The sequence below is a fragment of the Psammomys obesus genome, unplaced genomic scaffold (genome assembly GCF_907164565.1).
Source record: "Psammomys obesus unplaced genomic scaffold, mPsaObe1.curated_primary_1811, whole genome shotgun sequence".
Taxonomy (NCBI): Eukaryota; Metazoa; Chordata; class Mammalia; order Rodentia; family Muridae; genus Psammomys; species Psammomys obesus.
In genome coordinates this window covers 11,594,597-11,615,083 of record NW_026585689.1, presented here as the reverse complement: position 1 = coordinate 11,615,083, position 20,487 = coordinate 11,594,597, and the positions used below count along the sequence as shown (strand labels likewise).

Genomic DNA, 20,487 nt, shown 5'->3' with positions numbered 1-20,487 from the left:
TTTGGTGGTTTGAGTTGTGTTTAATTTTTCTGTTTGCAGTGCTGGGGAAGGACCTATGGCTTTGTTCATGCAAAGCAAAGTAGTACTACAGAGCTATTACCACCATCCCATAGTTTAATATTAGTGCATATTTCCTTAAGAATTAACAATATTGAGCTCATTGTTCACACCCTTATTTGAATGTTCTCTTTCATATGGCACCTCTTCAAATGCTTGCCACTTTATATTGAGTTATTAGTCTTGTTATTGATGTTACTGTTTTGTGGGTGCTATTTACATATTGAGTTTCTTGTTGGTTGTGTATTTTCAAATAGATCATCTTCTCCCAATCTGTGCTTTGTTTTTTCATCCTATTTTTTGTGTTTTTTATTAAACAGAATTTACTAACTTTTAAAAATTTTTATTATTCATTACAATTTATTCACTTTGTATCCCAGCTGTGGCCCCCTCTCTCATACCCTCCCAACTCCTCCCTCCCTCTTCTCCTATGCCCCTCCCCTAGGCCACTGATAGGGGAGGACCTCCTCCCCTTCTGTCAGACCCTAGTCTATCAGATCTCATCAGGACTGGCTGCATTGTCTTCCTCTGTGGCTTGGCAAGGCTGCACCCCGTCCCCTCCCCAGGGGGAGGTGGCCAGAGAGCCTGCCATTGAGTTCATGCCAGAGACAGCCCCTGCTCCCCTTACAAGGGAACCCACTTGGAGAATGAGTCTGTGAGCTACATCTGAGCAGGGGTTTTAGGTCCTCTCCATTGCATGGTCCTTGGTTGGTGAATCAGTCTCTATAGGGCCCCCAGGACCCAGTTTGTTTTTGTTTGTTTGTTTTTTGTTTTTGCTCTGTTGGTCTTCTTTTGGAGGCCCTGTCCCCTCCTGGACTTTCTATCTCCCCCTTCTTTCATAAAATTTCATGCACTCTGCCCAATGTTTAGCTATGAGTCTCAGCCTCTGCTTCAATACCTCGATCAGTAGAGTCTTTCAGAGGCTGTCTGTGGTAGGCTTCTGTCCATATATCTGAAATATGTTCAACTATACAACAAGGACATGTGCTCAATCATGTTTGTAGCAGCTTTATCCGTAATAGCCAGAGGCTGGAAACACTCGAGATGTCCCTCAACAGAGGAATGGACACAGAAATTGTGGTACATCTACACAATGGAATACTACTCAGCAATTAAAAACAAATCATGAAATTTGCAGGCAAATGGTGGGAACTAGAAAAGATCATCTTGAGTAAGGTAACCCTAACTCCTAAGTGGTTATTAGACTAATAATATAGGATAAACATTCTAAAATCTATATTCCTAAAGAAGTTAACAAGGAAGACCCTAGGGAAGATGCTCAGTCCTCATTCAGAAGAACAAATGTAACATAGGAAGCAGAAGATAGGAAACAGAATTTACTAATTTACAAATTTTAATGAAGTTTATTTTTTAATCTCATAAGTGATGGCTTTCACCCTCAAGTTTATTCAAGATAAAATTGAGGTGCTAGGCTAGAGATATGGTTCAGTAGGTCATGGTTTGCTGCGAAGCTTACTAACCTAAGTTCCCCTGAGCCCCATGTGGTTGAAAGAGGGAACCGTTTCCACAAGTTGTACTGGATCCATCAGACACTATCTCCTTGCGCAAATCCCACCTCCACCACAATAAATAATTACACTGTAGTAAAACTTGAGATACAGACAATTTAAGATGCACTAAGATTACAGCTGACTTAGTCACACTTAAGCATCAATCGTCTCCTTCACCCATATGCCCAGGCAGACATTTCCTACTCTTCCTACTTTGAGAAGTTGTTATGTGAATTTAGGTTAGAACAGTGGATGTAGAGAGAGATAATGATCTCTAACTTGAAGGCAAGATACTTTTGTAAACTTTGCCCTTTTCCCTCATTCTGTATATTCCTATCTTAAAATCATCTCTCTGTCTAAATTTATTCTTCTCTCTTATAATACATTCTGACTGCAGTTTCTTCTCCCTCTACTCATCCCGGTTTCGCCCCACACCTCCTCTTTCCCCCAGATCCACTCCTCTGTTTTCCTTCGGAAAAGAGCAGGTTTCTCAGGGATATGAACTAAATATCCTAACTAGTTACAACAAGACTAGGCACAAACCCTCATATCAGGACTGGGTGAGGCAACCCAGAAGAAGGAAAAGGGTCCCAAGAGCAGGTGAGAGTCAGAGACACCTCCACTCCCACTGTTAGGAGTCCCACAAAAACACCAAGGTAACAGCCATAACATAAAAGTCGTTTCTCCTAACCCTAACAGCAACAACAACAAACCATAGGCACTTGTTACTTTATAATGTAAGTATTCCTTCAACTCAGATCTAGCACATTGTCTTGCTATCTTTGTGCTACTGAAATGTATCTCAGCTATCTACAAGCTTTCTCAGTCCCACATTCACAGCTTGTTGTTTGACTACGGTGACATTGCAACCATTGACTACTATTTTTACACATTACCTATACTTAAGCCAAAGCGTACTTCCTACTGCTTCCTGAATTTGGTTGCACTTTTTGTCTTAATCTCCTTTCTTTATGCCATTGAGCCCATCGTTAATGCTTTCTGTTTCCCATTCTCTTGTTTTCCTGTGTCTTTGAATTGTACTCATCTTTAAAGATGCAGCCCCAAATGCTATGTTTTCACAGAGCCGTTCCTGATCTTGTAACCAATGATGACATTATTCCATTACCCAAATGCTTTTCTGCCTTTCAGGGCAAAAGTCGTATATGCGTGTTTGGTACATTGCATGTGGAAGGCATTTAGTAAACATTTTAAAATAAATGGAAAAAATTAAAAAAGAAAAAATAATAAATGGATAAATGAACTATATACATGAATTTTTCAAAAGCTTAAACTTTATATTGGACATTAATAAATGTTGATCTGGTCCTGCAATGAACATGGCCAGGACTTTAGGCTCTGTTCACATTGGTTCCCATGCCTTCTGTCTGGGTCAAGTTCTGACTCAACAGTTCTTGCTACACAGATTTTCTCTGTTGTATCACAGTCATCTACCATAACATTGCTCGTGCAGTGGTGTGTCTTGACACTAGTTGCTGGCGTATTATGACCGTCACCTCATTTGACCTTGCAGTAACAAGACCTTCTTGACCACTACGTAGTGAGGAAGAGGTTTGTATGGAATGAGAAAGTCTACTTCTATTCTGGGCAGGTGATTTGACTTAGACAACTATTTGACAACTGGCTTCACTCGTGTTCTCTTGGCATCTTGAAAGAACATCTGAACCATACTTGAAATGCCATTGTGCTGGTACCTCTGACCACCATGATCAGGAATCTGCTTGATCATGTTTAGGAGTTGGCCTAGAGTCTGCATTTCTAAGTATCCCTCCTGGCAGACAATGATGATCACCTAAGGTGGGGCATCACTGCAGAGAAAGGGTTAAAAGCACTTAGATTTAGGAATTGGACCATAGGCCTACTTTCCTTTACAATGGCTTACAGTGTGAACTTGGGAAAGTTACTTATGGTCTTCAGAATGACCGTGACTATTCTGTGGACAATAATAGGGCCTACTTCAGAGGGTTATGCTGAGGACTAAATGAGGTAGCTCATCTCAGATCCTAGGAATGTTTGAAGCTAACTGTAACATTGCTGTTCCCACTGTTACATCCACTTCTTTGTAAGGGCTCTTTGTACTGTTTTTGTATGAAATATACAAAATAGAATCTACCATCTCTAGAACAAACAAAATCATTATTTTCCTTCTTTTCCCCACTGACATGAGATTTTACTATGTTTTGAGTGAGGTTCTTTCCGTAGCCTCATAAGTGCTAAAAGCACAGTCAAGAGCTCTCACGTGCATCTAAACCTTTGTGCTTCCCCTCTCCTCCTAGATTATAGGCGTAAGGTACTGTGCAGAGCAGGAGATGGGAGCCAGGGCTTCATATGCTAAACAAGCACTCTGCCAACTGGGTTCCAGTCCTTACTTACCATTCTGTGTGAGAAACTCAACCTCTTTCCTCTACACTTTCCAAAAATGATAATGGAAAATTGTTTCTCTGTGATACAGAACTATTGCAGAGAACTATTTACCTGCAGAACTTAGGAAGCCACTGTTCCAAGGTGGCATTTCCAAAACAAGATGATGGTGAAAGTGGCATAGTTTGCGAGCAGGGATTTAAACCTTGGATTAAAAGAATACTGAGCCACCTGTTTGACCCTTCAGCATCTTCTTGAGAAATGACTTCCTAATCTAACTCAACCTCAGACACAGAATGAAAAGAGAAGGTGCTTGGAGTGAGGGTTGGGTGTGGTGTGAAACCTACAAAATAAACTTAAGTTTCATATTTGTGTGTGTGCATATGTATGTGCACACTCGTGGGATTGTGGACATGATGAATGCCTGATGTGGAACCTTTCGCAGGAAGAAGTGGTGTGAAGGAAGCGAAAGTCACCAGAATCAAAAAGTTTAGGACCACTCAGTTGCCTCCTAATTATGTGTTAGACATTTGCCCCTAAGAGTAACAGTAAATAATGAAGGAACAGTTTGGAGCAGAAATGTGAACTTACAATTTGGGCAAGATTTCCTTTAGGTGAAGTAGACATTCCCAGTGGCAATGGCAAGAAAAAGAGAATAGGGTGGATATATTGGAAGAGTCTTCTTTGTACAAACAAGTAATAATATGGGCTATTAAAAGAGAAAATTTAACATTTTGATCCATCTTGTCATTCATCTGATAGGTTAAAAAGTCCACCATACTTCAAGTTTTAATTAGCTCTTATAACCTACAGTTGCTAAGAAGTCGGTTAATTTAGATGTCTTTGTATTTTTACCACATTTTTATTGCATTTGCATTTGCATTCAACTGCCTATTGAATTCTCAGGTTGCCTTCGAAGTAGGTGATGAGAGTCTGGGTCTGCAGCCCCTTCCTGTTCTTTCACTGTAGTGAACCCTTCAGACTAGAGTTCATTTATCATTGTCAACGAGCTGTCGTCATCCAACCAGAGTGAACGAGAAATCTTAGTTCTATGGGCAAGAAGTCTATTGAGAGCTGAGATTTTAATTAAGAATAAGGTTGATTACTTAATAGTTAAAGGCTTGAGTTTCAGATCAGCTTACCTTAATTGCTCTTTATAGTTTTAAATAGTTTTAGCTATCCAGAATCCATGGAATTTTTAATAGGGTTTGTTTATATATAATTTCTGTTATTTAACTTAGATGAACTTAAATCTAGTCTAAAAACCTGTATGGATTTCACAGCTCACAGAGGATTAAAGGCTATAAAAATTCAAATAACTTCATCCAGTGAGCATGTTTACCTTAATGTGTCATCAAACCTCTCAGTTTTCTGGTTAGAAAACCGGTTTGGAATAGGCTGACTCACACTGTGGACTGATAGAATGCAAGCACAGAATTCTCTCTGCAAGCCCGATTCAGAAACAGTTTTGTGGGCTTTTAGGGGTGAGTGCCCAAATAGTTACCTTTAATAATCCCAAATAAGTGTTAGGTAGGAAAGTAGAGCATATGACTATTTATGTCCATTTTGCAGATGGACCTCATGTCCAACAAATTTCCTTCAGATTGTTCACCAAACTTCAGGTCAAACTCAGAGTATAGCCAAAGATGGAGGGTGATATATACATGTGATTTGCTGGGTTGCGCTTTTTGAGGATGAGGTTGAAATGCCTTCTTGGCAGAGCTCGGACACATTGAAAAGAAATAGATACTTCTGTCCTTTTTGGTTTTCATTAGGTGATATTTCATTGCCATTTGCTCACATGTTGCTATAATTAGCTAATTTTAGGCCAGGCAAAAAAAAAATTAGGTAGCATATTACAACAGCTCCCTTTTTATGATTTAGGATAAAATGAGATTTAATTTTCCATTTACTTCAGCCAAATGGAAATGTATTTCTCCAATCTCTTTTTGCTATAAAGCCTTTATCAGGAAGTTGTACAGTAATGGAATGGCATACATGGACTCCATTTTTAAAGAGCTCTGTTCATAATAGTGATCTGATTATTAATCTTGTTATTTTTACTATTCTTAGATTCTCTCCAACTTTGGCTTCAGACACTTAAAATACAGTCATTTGTATGGACTATGGATTCTCTGACAAATTGGGATGTCAGGTTGAGACTTTTCTCCATAGTATGAGTTCAGAATAAAGAGGAGAATCAGGTTTGTAGCACACAACCTAATGTGTATCCATCCTCAACAGAGACAGTTTTTCTTATTTCCTTTGTGTCTGTGGATATAATTTTTGCCAGCCAAATGCCTCCAAACGAATTGCTGCATGCCAGGAAGCCTTCACACTTACTCCTACAGAAATTGTCATTTTCTCTAAATCAGCTCTTCTCAACCTTTCACAGGACTCACCTAAGACCATCTGCATATCAGATATTTACATCAATATTCATAATAGTAGCAGCGAAAATAATTTTGTGGTTGGAGGCCACCATAGCATAAAGACCTGTGTTAAAGGGTCTCAGCATTAGGAAAGTTGAGAAACACTGCTCTAAATTCTTTAGAATTTAGCAGTAAGCTCTTTCCTGTCTTCTCCCTCCTCCCCTCTCCTTTCCTTCCCTCAACTGTCCTCTCCTTTTCTTCTTTTCCCTTCATTTCTCTTTCCACCTCTCCTCCTCTTTGTTGTTTTCTCTCTTCTCCATTGCCTTTCTCCCTCTTTTACTTCCAAAGGGCCACATGTATACCATCCTGATCTTGAGCTCTCTGCATAGCCAAGGATGGCCTTACACTTATGATCCTCCTGCATGCTCCTACCTCCCAAGTGCTAAGATTTCCGTTTTGTGTCACAGTGCCCTGATTATGTGGTGCTGGGGGATTGCACCTGGGGCTTCATGCATGCTGAACACAGCATTCTGCCAACGGAGCTACACCCCCAGCCCAGCAAGGGTTCTTTTAAATAACACACCACAGAACTATTGACATACAAAATGTTAGGGATAATTCCATCATGTATTCTGCATAATATTCAAATTCTCCCCCTCTCTCCCTACCCGAGTGTCCTCAAAATATGATTCAAATAAAAGTAGGTGCAGTATATATATGCCTGTACTCCTAGCACCCAGATGACATCTCAAGTCAAGGCCACTGCATAGTGAGATCTTGTCCGAAGAGGGAGATTTAAATAGTTCATGCACTAAGCTTTGTGGGGATGTGTAAATTTATTTAACATCTTATATTCCCCTTTCTATTGTCTCTTGTATTTGTTAATGAAACAAAGGTGTCATGTATAATTCTCACAGTGTTGGGTGTGCACCTGTGATCCCATTTTGTTATTTTGATTATCAAACTTTTCACACTGTGAGATTATGGGTATTTTACATATATATGTTCAAATTGTAAAAAATTTCATGTTTCTATATACATTGATCAGGGTAGAATAATCTCTTTTCTGCATTTTCCTGTACTTAAATACATTCCCATGCTTATTATGGTACTGTATCTTGACTATCAGATCTACCTAGAACCCAAAAATGTAAAATACAAAAGGCAAAACAGAGTTAGACATTCCTTATTTTTAACAAAAGAACACAAAAGTATTTCCCACCCTTATAAGTCCCTGTCATGTCACTTCTGAAACTGTTTCCTGTTTGTCAGGCAGCTCAGTTATTTCAGGGTGTTTTTGAGACATTTGTGGAAGTAAACAAGTGTATGTACATAGTACAAGGAGGAAAAGCAGGAAAGAGCTGCCAGTAGAAATGACAATTAAATAGGTTCACTAAGGATTCTCACATGGCCTCATTTGGTTTATCCCTCTGCTAACCAGAGCTCCTGATACCACATTCTCATGAATAGATACTATAAGCTTTTCGTGTCTGTCCTTGATTTCAGTAGTTGAAACAGGATGGGCAGTGTATGCACCATTGGCTGGGAGCTTAGCCTGTGCTGGGCATCTTTTGACCTGTTCTCTTCATTACATTAGCCATGTGTGTAATCCATGCCAAGTGAATTATTAAAGCAGGAAGACGACATGCTAGATACAAAAACCTGAATTTGTTGGAGAATTGGGTAGGAGGTTCACTGAAATATTAATGAGATCAAAATGCTCTTTAGAGAAAAATGTTATAATCTTTAAGTATATTTTTGATGATGTATTAGGGGTTTTCCTCAATAAATAACTTCAAAAATCAAAGGCCATGTCAGTGAGAAAGTCTGATTCATCTTATTGACATTCAGATTTAAGTGTGTTTTCACATCATGTTTCAGTGAGGTCATAGTCAAGATTATTCCCAGATAAAGGTATAAAGTATACACTTAGAGACTCTCCATTATTGTTGACAGTGGTATAAATATCTGCAGATGGCCATTCAGCTGCAGATTTCAAACTCCTTAAAGAGAAGAGGTTTAAAACTTTGACTCAGTAATCTACATCTAAGAATTTCTCCTAAAGCAACAATTAGGAATTAACATAAGTTAATTAAAACGTGAAACTACATATCATAATGTTCTTTTTAACAAAGTAGAAGGAATCTAAGTGCTCACAAAGGAGGCTCTGTTAAGTTGTAATATATCTGCATGCTATAGTTAAGGACTCAGGAATATGTTTTTGATATTTTTGTTAGTGAAAAATTTCAAGACACAAAAAGTGTATATAGTTTTTAAGTAGAGTGGGTTGTTTTTTGCAGCTTTTTTTAGTTTTGGTAGTTGCTCTTTTGGCATATATGACTTCAAAGTCTCCTTTGGGGTCGTCCTTTCCTTCAATTCCTTACTAAGTGCCCACCTGCTCTGTTGGTCTCACATGTATTACATTTTTCTCATCACAGCTGATTGTCTGATATTCTGTTTCACACAACCATGCTAATTGTCGGGGCTAATCTATGAGACAAGATTAGGAGAAAATCATAGTTTGTTTTTGTTTTTGTTTTTTTTAAGACCTCGAAATAAAGATTGCCTGTTCTCACTCATGTGGGTCTTTGCTTATGTTTATGTGTAAGTAAGCAGCAGGAATGGGTGTAGTCTGTAAAACCGGAAAGACTGGAGCAGGGAATGACGGTTGTTGAGGAAGGGAGGGGGATACACTAGAAATAAATGACATCAGGAAAGTGGGAAGGAGGCTGTGGTGTGAGTGAATTGGTACAGAGTGTCTGAGAATGCCACAGTGAAACATAATACTTGTTTGTGACAATCAATTTTCTCAGTTAAAATTTAATTTTTTTTGTTTTTTTGAGACAGAGTTTCTTTGTGTAACCCTGGCTGTCCTGGGATCACTCTGTAGATGAGGCTGGCCTCGAAACTCACAGAGATTAACCTGCCTCTGCCTCCCCAGTGCTGGGATTAAAGGCATGCACCACTACCACCAGGATCAAATTTTTAAATGTTTGCATGCTTTAAAAATGTATGTGAAAAGAGCTATGAAGAAAGTAAATGAAAAGTAAGGCCACTTCTCATAGTGTATGAATGTTTGGTATTTCACAGTTCAGTTTAGGGAAGAGGACACAATAGTGTGGAGAGTCTTATGACTGGTGATAGGCCAGGGCGAAGTCCTGGGCTCTTTTGATACACTTAAAACACCACATTAGGTGTGTTGATTTTGTGCACGTGGCTGGCTGGGTGCTTCTGAATGCCACCGCATTCAATATTTCTGCTTATCCTTGTGGAATGACTTCTGCAAAAAGATCTCAGCGGTGTCAGACTTAAAAAGCAAGTTTGTTGAGCATTGATTTAGTCAGTTCATTGCTTTACCGTGTTAGACTATTTCAAAGCTCCTCTGCACTGAAGGAAATAAGGTGCGACTGTGACTTGGGAACGACTTCTCCTTCCTGCCTCCTCTGTAGCCCTGTTCTTATCAATCTAACTCCTCATTGCTCTTGCTTACATCTGTGTCTATTTTGGTCAGCGTATCCCTTGACAGTTCTCACCCATTATCATATCTTTAGAGCTAAGCCCAAGGTCTAATTAAATCCTTTCTTGACAGTCTTCAGAATATGAACAACATACTCTGAAGAAAGACAACTGTAAGTAGTGTAATTCTCATGCTTAATTTTGTGTGTCCACTTGATTGGGCCATAGGATGCAGATAACCAGTTAAAGAGTAGTTTGGGGTGTGTCTGTGCTTATGGAAGAGGTTATGTTGAAAAGAGTGGACTGAGCTGAGCTTCTGGTCCTCTTCAGTGGTAGAGGGCATCATCAATTCTTTGAGGGTCAGAATGGAACAAAAAGTTGGGAGAAAATTGAATTATCTGTACCTAAATTACTAAATTGATAGTGATTCATCAGCCTTCTCTGACCCATGTCACTTTTTGGTTTATAGTTCTTCAGACCTGGACTAGAATTTGGATGATTTGCTCTCAGGTTTTCAAATTATATTGCTTCTTTTCATGCTCCAACAGTTTGGAAATGGAATACCATAGGATTATATGGTGTTTATAATTATGTAAGTCAACATATTGCAATAAATGTCTTTATGGATGCATAATATGTAACGTTTGTCTGAAAAAAAGCTAGCCAACTCAATGGCAACATTTCCTTAGTGATTTCCATGTTGCCGTCACTGTTTATTACACTCCTGTGTAGGATATAACTTGCTTTTACCTATAAAATCCATGTATTCTCCCCCAAAATGAATTTCAAGGACAATTTTGTTGGAGTTTTAGAGAAAAACAAAGAAAGTAAACTGAAAAATTTAGCATCTGTCAGAATGATGGAGATGAAGAAAAAAAAAAGAGTTAGTCATCCTGTTAGGCTAGGATCCTAGAAAGTGGGCAGAGTTAGCAATGGAGATTAAGGAGCAACTGTATAGCAGAAGGAGGTCAGAGAACCTCAAAGAGCACATGAGATAACCCAGATTGTCACAGAAAGCATGCTTTAGCTAGTACACGAGAGAGAAAAAGATAGAAAGAAGGAAAAAGTAAAGTTATCCGGGTATGAGTAAAAGGCTTTTATCAGATACTTTTTTATACCTTTATCAGAAACCAGCTGTCTAATCGAGGCTCCATAAGCAGCAGCTGGGGAGCCTTATCGATTGTTTGTTTGTTTGTTTTGTTTGTTTTAGATGGGGAAATGGACTTAAAGAGATCGATGCCTTGATCAAGGTCAGGTAGCTAGTGAGGAAAAGGATGACACCAGCCCCAAGCTATAGCTTTTTATGCTGTCAGCTCAGCTACCTTGGTCTTCAGGAAGGCCTGTCTGTGCATGGATACTCACTCATTACTGCCAGTTTCCCCACCCTGATGGTTTGATATGTTCATATTCACATCTCAGATTAGTATTCCTCCCAGCAAAGTTTACTTGCAAGTTACAGTTTTAGGACACAGTTCAGTTTCAACATTGATTTCTATGTATGAGGCCATACTTTTCATTGTGGTATGCTTTAATATTCTTCTTCCTCTTTATATTTTATAGTCTGGATGGAAAGGGAAGTTTGAGGTGGACTTTCTACATTCAGTCTTTGGCTTCCTGTTTTATAGGGCTGTTAAGCTAGTAACTATGAGCCAGTTTGTAGATGTATTTACCAGTACTTGCTGTATGTCCTGCATTCTCTGTAGGGTTCTGCTGGCTGTTGAGTAGTCACAGTTCTTAAATTCCCCTTTGCCTGACTTCCTGAATTATCCACAAGTTACTTAATGACTAACTTGCCTTTTCAACTGTATTGTGGTTAGGTCATAAATTTCTTCTGGAGCTCCTTCCTGTAACACCAAGCCCAAAGTTAGGGTGCATAGTGATGATGATTTTAGGAGAATGGCATTGAGTGTACTGTTAGGAGATCTGGATCCACCTCTGGCTATGTATTTATTCAGCAACAAGATTTTTTTTAACTTAGTTGGAACTTACCAGCTCTCCCCATTTTCAGTTAAAAAAACCAGAAGTTTGATCCATCTATACCATAGGTCTATTGTAGCTCAAATTTTAAGATTCTGAGATTTTTGTAACTTCTGATAGTTACCTGAATACCAATGCTTTAATTGTAGTGGCACTGTCAAGAGTAGAAAGGTTCTGAATGGCCTGGCTTTGCAGATTATGTTAGGTTTAGTTTGAATACATATTTTTTTTTTTTTTAGTTTTTCTTTTTAAAAAAATGTATATGTACATTTTCTGTGCATGCATATATGTGTACTAAATGCCCTGGTGTCCATGGAACCAGAAGAGGGCATTGGGTCTACTGGAACTGGAGTTACAGATGGTTGTGGGCCACCATGTGGGTGTTGGGAACAGAACTCAGATTCTCTGAAAGAACAGCAAGTGTTCTTAACCACCAAGCCATCTCTCCAGCTGAACACATGACATTTGAGGAACAGTGGAGTACCCTGGCGTCTAGACGGCCTTTAAGGATGGAAATACAGATTTGCGATTGGAAGTTAACATTGGTGGCACTGACACTCTCACCAACCTCCCGATAACATCAGCGACTGGTCTGATCTGCAGACCTGAGGTCCCGCATCTTCAAGCCCATAATTCATCACTGAACCACACTGCGTTGGTTTTATTTTCTTTTAGACTGTCTTTTAGCATTCCAAGTCTTTTGAATGGAATAAGTTTTCTAATTATTATATATCCAGTTTTACATTCAAAATTATTTGTGAAGTTCAGCTGAGCTATCTGGGGAGGAAAATGGTCAAAAAGCAGGAGCATTGTATCCAAATTCTGACCTTTTTACTTATGTGGCATGTACATGGATATGGTTTTGTGGCATCTGTTAAAAGTTAAGTTATGATGTACAGTCTTAAATGGGCTTTTGGCATTCATGCATTAATTAATCTCTCTGCATCCCTGCCTAGCTCCTATGTTAGGTATCAAGAGTGGCGTGTGAACAGAAGACTGATCACATTATAATTCTCTATAGAAAACAATATCAAAATATGTATTTGTGGTGGGTCTCCATTTTGTTCTGACAAAGAACTGGATACCTGTGATAAAAGTCAAGTGGAGATCTGTCATCCGTTTTACTACTCACTGGATGTAGTCTAGAGAATATGTAATACAAATAACTCCTTGCCAGAAAACTGAGAGGAAATGATTGCATTTGTGTGCAATGTAGTCTACAACAATAGTTTAGTGTGCATGAAATTTAAAACTGCTGGCTTTCTCAATATTTCTTTTTAAAAGTTGAATTTTAAAGTATTGTATCCAGGGTGTTTTGCTTTGCGGGATATTGGAAAAGCGATATTTAAGGCCAAAGATGCTAGAAATCTTTATGGTCATAGTTGCTAGACATAAAATTTTCTAGTAAAGTTCTCTGTTTTCGTGAGCTGATTGGCTTCTCCTAAATAGTTGGTTCTTGTGAGCATCACATGTTATTTTACTTTATGGTGATGTTTTCTCTATATGTTAATATGCTTTATAAGGAATACGATTTCAGGCTACATTGTGTCTACTTTTTACAGGAAACATATCTGGTTTTATGTAGATGAAGCTCTCCCTCAACCCCATCAGTATCTAGTACAGGACTGTCCTGTAGCCAGTATAGAGTTATACATTTTTAATGAACCAGCTAATGACTGGTAAGCCATGCTATTAAGCTAAGTACCTAGGTACTTAACTCATTTAACTAAAAATTCAGATACTTGATATATTCGTTCATTGATATATTTCAGGGGCCTTTAAGCTTCCAGAGAGGTTTGATGTTTTTGGAGAGGAGCTGAAAGTAGTTTTAGTTGTCTAATGAGTGACTTAACAATAGGATCAAGTAGGACTCAATATTTCAGTCATCTTGCCTAAAACAAGTCTACAAAGTCATATTAGAGAAGGGCCCTATCGGAAATCTTTATAAAGTTGCTTCTTGTCAAAGGAAGGGGTGGAAGTGGTTTGCTCTTCACTGAAACGTAACAGCGAAGGACTTGTCTGGAGTGTGATCAAAGCACCAGCCTTTCACTGTAGACCCCTGTTGACCTCCTCCAGTAGTAGCTAGTCAGAATTTAGTAGAAGAGGAGGAAGGAGTGTATTCTTCCTGTGATGGCTCCCTCGGAGTGGCTCCTCAGAAGCAAGCGTGAGCCTGTGCTCTGTGAGGTTGGATTATCAGTGCTAAGCGACTTGGCCAAGATACTTTGAAAAGTAATTTAGGGCTTTAGAAACATCTAGAGTTGAAACCACATTTTTATGCAGTTGCCATAACAATATCTGCTTCCTGCCTTAGTAGTCCTGTCAGGAGCATAAATACAGTAATAGATGTGGTTTGTTTTAGTCATAGAATGAATGTTTTTTAAAGAAGAATTTTTTTTTCTCTCCTTTACATTCCCCTACCCCCTCCTGTACACTAAAGAAAAATTCCGCCGGGTTTTTTGAAAACACATACAAAATTGGCATTTCACTGATGGGAAATTTTTGCAAATTTACCCTGACAGAAAATGATTTTTGCTTGGCTTTCCTGTAAAACCGTCCAAAAAAACCAACAATTCTGGCGTTGCTTTAGTGTAAAACCTTCACGTAGACTCCACTTGTAATTCAGCCAAGTGTATAGAAGGCAGGTCATCAGTGACACACATGCTCACTCAGCAGAACTGGTCACTGCGCAAAAGCTGTCGTAAAACATGGTGTGATAAGGTAGTATGGACCCACCAAGCCACACAGATTACAGCTAGGGAAACTTTACACTAACAAGCTTGGGAACATGCTTTTCAGAACTGATCCCTGCCCCCACCCATCCTCAGTGGGAAAGCCAATTGCTTACTGATTACGACAGCGACATCACTTGGCAAACATTTTTGGCCTGAACTCAGTGTGTGACATCAGGCTCCTTTAGGCTTTTTCACATAAAATGAATTCTCCAAAGAAAACACAAAAATTGAACCTTCATTTGAAATCCATTATTGTATCCTCTAAGGTCTCATTAATTACCTCAGTAAAATCTTACTTAATTTATTCTGTGTAGATATTAACTAATACTTAAAAATGAATGCTAAACCCTCATAGGGTTTTTTCAGACCTTTTAGTCAGATAGTCCTGTGTAGTTGTACTCACCGAACCCGCTTTTAAGTAGAGTGTGTATCTTGTTTTACTGTAGTATGAGCTCACAAATTCTGGTGTGACTTCCGCCACTTTGAGGAAGTAAACACTATTCTTTATTCCTCTAAAGGTCGTCTTGCTGTTTTTCTGAATGGATGGCTTTGTCACCACAGTTTAAAGGGTTCAGTGCTGGTGTGTGCCTTTCTACTCTATGTGAAAGTGAGATGCTGATGTTTCATTTTCTTCTATGTAAACAGTACCTCTCTGTGTGTGCTTACCTAAAATCACTGGGGTTTCTCCCACTGGAGTTCCCCCTGTTGTCTATTTTGTCAGGTGCTGTCCACTCAGTAATTTCATGTTAATGGCCTTAACATAGGTGGATGTCAGCCAGGCTTGCAGCCTATCTTGCAGCAGGCTAGAGCAAGTGTTGAGGGGCATGTACCAGCAGTGTCAACAACCAGGAATTGTATGTATAGGCAAAGCAAAAGGCAGAGTTTCTGTGTATGGTGTGAGTTGAGCGTACGTTTGACATTCTTACACCCAGATAGTTCCATCTCCAAGTTTCTTGCCACTGGAAGCGGGTGACTGCTCACTTATCTATTACACTGGCTGAGCAGGGAATGAGCAGCAAGCAATCCAGTTTAGTCATTTTTCCTATTTCTTTGCAATGCCCTTTTCAGTTTATCATTTAAGATTTTGTGTCCTGTAAGATAAAAACTAATCCATTAAATTCTTCCTCTTGAGCTCATTTGTTCCCGGGAGAAATGCCATCTTAGGGGATGGATTCCAAGGTGTGCGCTTGCCTCCTTTTCTTTCCCTTTAGCCTGTATCTTATTTCCACTGATCTTTTATTCCCATTTCTGGTGTCATTCCTCTTTGCTCTCTGGAATAAAACAAGCATATACATCTGTCTCCCAGTGTTAGTGTTACTCTGGATGGCCGCCCCAGCCTTACTCCAGAAGATGAGAACAACTGTGAACATGAGAACTGTACCCTGTCAGCCCCTCACAGTCTCAGCCTAAATCTGTCATCTTGCCTCTCATGTGGTCAGTCCCTGGATAGGGACAGCCTGCACCTCTTTGTTCTCTGCCAGGCAACACCCTGACCATGGTCAGTGAATATTCACAATGAGGAGAGATGAAAGAAAGTGTCTGTTAGCAAGTTATTGCCAAGACAGTATGGGGGCCAAACGAGGCCACTAGTGCCAAACCACAGGGCTTCAGAATAATATTTAATATAACATTGTCTCGTTGAATAATAAATCGTATATGTGTAATGTCTGAGTTGAATCTTCTCCTTGTGCCAGATTTCTTGAGCTTTTAAAATCTGTTCTTGCAGATACCTCAAGAGTTCATAAAGTTCAAATTTGCTAGGATGTCTCTCACCTTTGTTCCCACCTCCCATGTGTAAAACAAACAACCTGGAAAAAAAAAAAGAATGGGTATAGTGGACAGAGATTCTTAAGTGAGTGTTTAACAGGAAATTCTCTGAAAAGAACTCAAATGGGACATTGGTGGAATTTCAGTTTCCTAGATTAAATACTAATTTGAAATTTATTGGCCCCGTATGGTAGTGTAAGCCTTTAATCCCAGTAGTATAAGTCTTTAATCCCAGTACTCATAAGGCTGAGGCAAGGAGGGTTGTCTCAAGCTCGAGGCTAGCCAGAGGGACACAACAAGACCATTTCTCAAAACACTACAAAATGAGAGAGAAATGTTTGAATAAAGCAATTGATATGGCTAGTGTTTTGACCATTTTCCTGCATTATTTGGTGTCAGCAGTGTGACTCTTGCAAGCACACATAGAAAGAGGTAAAGCAAAGTGCTTGTAGAAATTGACATTGCAGACATTGCTTGTTTTCTTCCCTTGCAGTATCAGTGCAGTGGTTGCTTGGCCTCTTATGTTATGTGGATGCCCATACTGTTGACGCTGATTCAGAATCGGTCAGAGGAGAACAAACTGTGCTGGGTACAGTAATAAAAGATTTGCCAACCAAACACAACCGTATTCTAATCTATTCTTCAAAGCAGTGTACTGGTTTCTGCTCCTGTCTTCTGAAATGGCCATTTAAATTCCTGTAGTGTCTTCCACGTCACCCAAACCTAGGGCATTTCCTGTTCTTTCCTGCATAATTTTTTGCTGCTTGACTGTCCACTCTTTTTTTGTTTGTTTTATCTAAGTTTTTCCTTGGCTATTTTCATGTGGTTCTTCCATCCTTCTGCTATTTTTTCCCCTCATCTTTCTTTACTCCCTTCCTAGAAAACATCGAAGCATTGATTCTAGGGTTCTACTGTCAACATTTCATATCCCGATGGCACCTACTCACACAAACTCAACTGGTACCCATTGCAAATTCACACATGAGCCCATACATTTGTAGAACTATATTTCTGACCATAGGTATTTATGCAAATACTTTCTACTAGATTTTGGAAGATAACAAGATACTTCATACTCAATATGTCTAAGTCAGGATTCACCTCCATGCATTTCTCTTCAACCTAAATTCCACAACCAAAAGTGTACCCCATTTCTATGTTTCACATCTTTGTGCATAAACAAAATGCTGGCTAAAGAACTCCCCATGGCCAATTCACATCTCTCCAGTCTCAGCAGTCACTATGTGGACTCTCCATCATAACTATTTCCTGTTTACACCCCTCATCTCCCTTATCTGGGCAGTTGCCTCTAAAGCAGGCTTCCTGCCTCCAATCTTCAGCTCTTCCAGTCTTTTCTTCATGTTGCCTTTATTGTTCTTTAAGAAAGTATACCTGATGACCTCACTTTCCTTCTCACAGTTGGTTTTCTTTTTTTCTTTTTTTTTTTTTTTTATTGGCTCCATCTTGCAAACAGTGTATTGTTTTTTGAGTGTTTATGACTGGGTGCCTCTCTTTCCTTTTCTCATCCTGAACTTACACCCTCTCTGTAGCTATGAAGAATGTTTGACTTCCCTCACTACTCATGCCATTTCTTGCCACACCGCTTGCTCTTACATTTATTTCTCCTTGTACATTGAAAATCATTTTGAGTATTTGCTTATGGACAATTTCTCATAGTCCCTGTATAGTTTTCTTAGTGGCAGTCCCTTAGAGAATCGGGAACTCTATATTCCCATAATTATTGCATAATTATAATGCCTTTTAATATATGTTTCCCTCACCGTGAACCATCAGATCTTTGAGAACAGAATATGTTTCATATTAACCCTTGCAGTACTTCCAGACCACAGCAACACTTACAAGTATACTGCAGAAGAGGGCATTGTTTCATCCAGTGCAGGCCTTACCTTTCACATTCCTGTTCCAATAAATTTATGAATTCATCACTCTTCACCATATATTCTTTGTGTTTTCTCTTTTCGTCCTCCATCTCCATTATGGTTTGCCTGTGGGATTTTTCTACCATCAAGAGTTGTTCCAAGATTCGCCTGTGGGATTCTTTATGCTTTTCTATGACTTTATCCAACTACAAGAAAAAAAAATGTATTTATTGCCTGTTAATTACAAATTACTCACAAAACTTTCATTTTTTAAGCCTTTCATAGATTTCTGTGTTTTTACTAATTAACTTGATAGATTTTCTTTACTCCTTGGATAGTTTTAAAAACATGATTTTATGGATTAAATGCAAGGTATTGTCACTGATAAAATACTGTACTCATTTTTGCTTTGTTTTATCATATAAGGTTGAAAAAATTATGACTCATTGTGAATTTAATGTATGCCAAGTACCATTTTATAATATTTAATGCACAGCTTAAAAAGCATGTCCTTAGGTTGCACAGTACAATGAACATATACGATGAACGTTTTGTCCTAAAGGGTAGGTTGTCATATAATAAATCATGATCTAGTTTGCAGTGAATTTAGAAAAACTGTGTTCATTACAAAGAGAGTATAGATGCATAAAATTCTTGCTTTCTGGTTTTGTTGCTTCTCGTGTAGTGACTACTGGTCTCTGCATCGCAGATTTGGGAGGAAGGCTGGGCAGAGTCAGTGCCATGCATTTGTTACACGCCAGTTCCTCCCATTCTGGAGTTATGACTGATAGTGTTATCTTTCACCAGTAGAAATAGTCATCTGCTATTCTAGCAGTTTTTAGCCTGTGTGTCTTGACCCCTTTGGGGGTTAAATGACCCTTTCATAGGGGTTGCATATATCCTGCATATCAGATAATCTACATTACACTTCATAACCATAGCAAAATTACAGTTTTGAAGTAGCAACAAAAATAATTTTATGCTTGGGGGTCACAGTATGAGGAGCTGTATTATAGGATCAGAGCTTTAGGAAGGTTAAGAACCACTTCTTTATTCAGAGTCATCTGAACCTTCTGTCACATCAACCCCATTTTCATTCTCCATGAGCCACATTGAGTTTGGGCAGTTAGAACACACAGTGGTACAAGATTGCCTTATTTTAATGTTGAGACTGAGAAGTCTTCTTTTCCTCCCCCGACCCACACTTTCCTGTTCTCCACTCACTCCTCAACAGTCATTTACCTCTTCATATGAAAGCTAATCCCCTGAGACTTCCTTCTTTCAAATTCCATGACTCTAGAGGAATGGTTTGAATTTCCTATATGTTATTCAGTACAATCACCGGACAGCCTGTGTTTGTAATAGCAATAATCGGAAAGCTGTTGCAAAATGACCTTGTAGAGAAGATGCTCCCTGAAGAGGCTTGTTGATTCTGGATTTGCTTTAGCTTGTGTTTGAAGTTTTATTCCATGACTTAATGGATTGGTATGTCTCTTTAGAAAATATGCCAGTGGTTTTGCTTCAGTCTCTTCTAACTCCTGACAGATCACACAATGGTCCCAACTCTTCCTGAATACATAGAATTTGGCAAAGTCACTTTTCTGTTTTATATTTGAGATTCTTCATTTATAAAGTAAATTAATGGACTCAATGATTTTAAAGATCAAATATGGTGCCTTAAGTTTTAAAAGGCAACAAGTATTCAAGTGACTCTTCTGTCATGAGAATGCCAGGCCCTTATGCTTTCACTAGGAAGAAGGAATAAACTCACAAGTCACCTGGGCCACTGTATCATTAAGTGCTGCAGGATTACCAGAGACTGCCCTTTTCTTTGTTCTGTACTTTGTAGACTGAGGATAGGAAAGAAAGCAGCAGTACTTGTTGGCAGTTTCAGGGGGAACCAGGGTAGAAAATTTAAGAAATGGCTTCCTAGTGTTTACTGTGCATTCATAACTTTAGTTAGTCAGCCTGACTTCTGCCCCTATACAACCAAAGGCCATCTGGTCAGGTTGTAGCTTTGTCACCAAAACAAATAATATATATAGGAATAATATGTTATTTATATTATTATATATTTATAGCATAATATATTGTTATTATATCATTTATAATAGTTTATTATATATAATGTATATTTGTTTTTAGATTCTGACTTTTTAAAACAAAATAATAATGATCTTTGTTTTAATATATAACAAGTAACAGGCAACCATAATTTGGATTTGGTCTTCTTTCTAATCAATGGATATTTGGTTCTGCTTGTTTTCATTTGGCTCTTGGCATGTTGTCTTTTCTTTGATTGTCTTTTCTTTTGTTTACTCTAAATATACTAGTTATGGAAAAAACTAATTCAGAT

The 20,487-nt window shown here is 38.7% G+C and overlaps 2 protein-coding genes across 3 annotated transcripts in view; one reads left to right on the top strand and one right to left on the bottom strand.

Annotated features, from left to right (window-relative positions):
• The window catches only part of Cmss1 (cms1 ribosomal small subunit homolog), a 305,385-nt gene that overhangs the window by 70,995 nt on the left and 213,903 nt on the right, over window positions 1–20,487 (top strand). The gene's annotated exons all lie outside the window — the stretch shown is intronic.
• The window catches only part of LOC129666913 (filamin A-interacting protein 1-like), an 88,254-nt gene that overhangs the window by 63,121 nt on the left and 4,646 nt on the right, over window positions 1–20,487 (bottom strand). Inside the window, exon 3 of the mRNA XM_055594286.1 lies at window positions 18,159–18,337. Coding sequence (XP_055450261.1) covers window positions 18,159–18,337 — 179 coding nt within the window. The remainder of the gene's footprint in view (window positions 1–18,158; window positions 18,338–20,487) is intronic.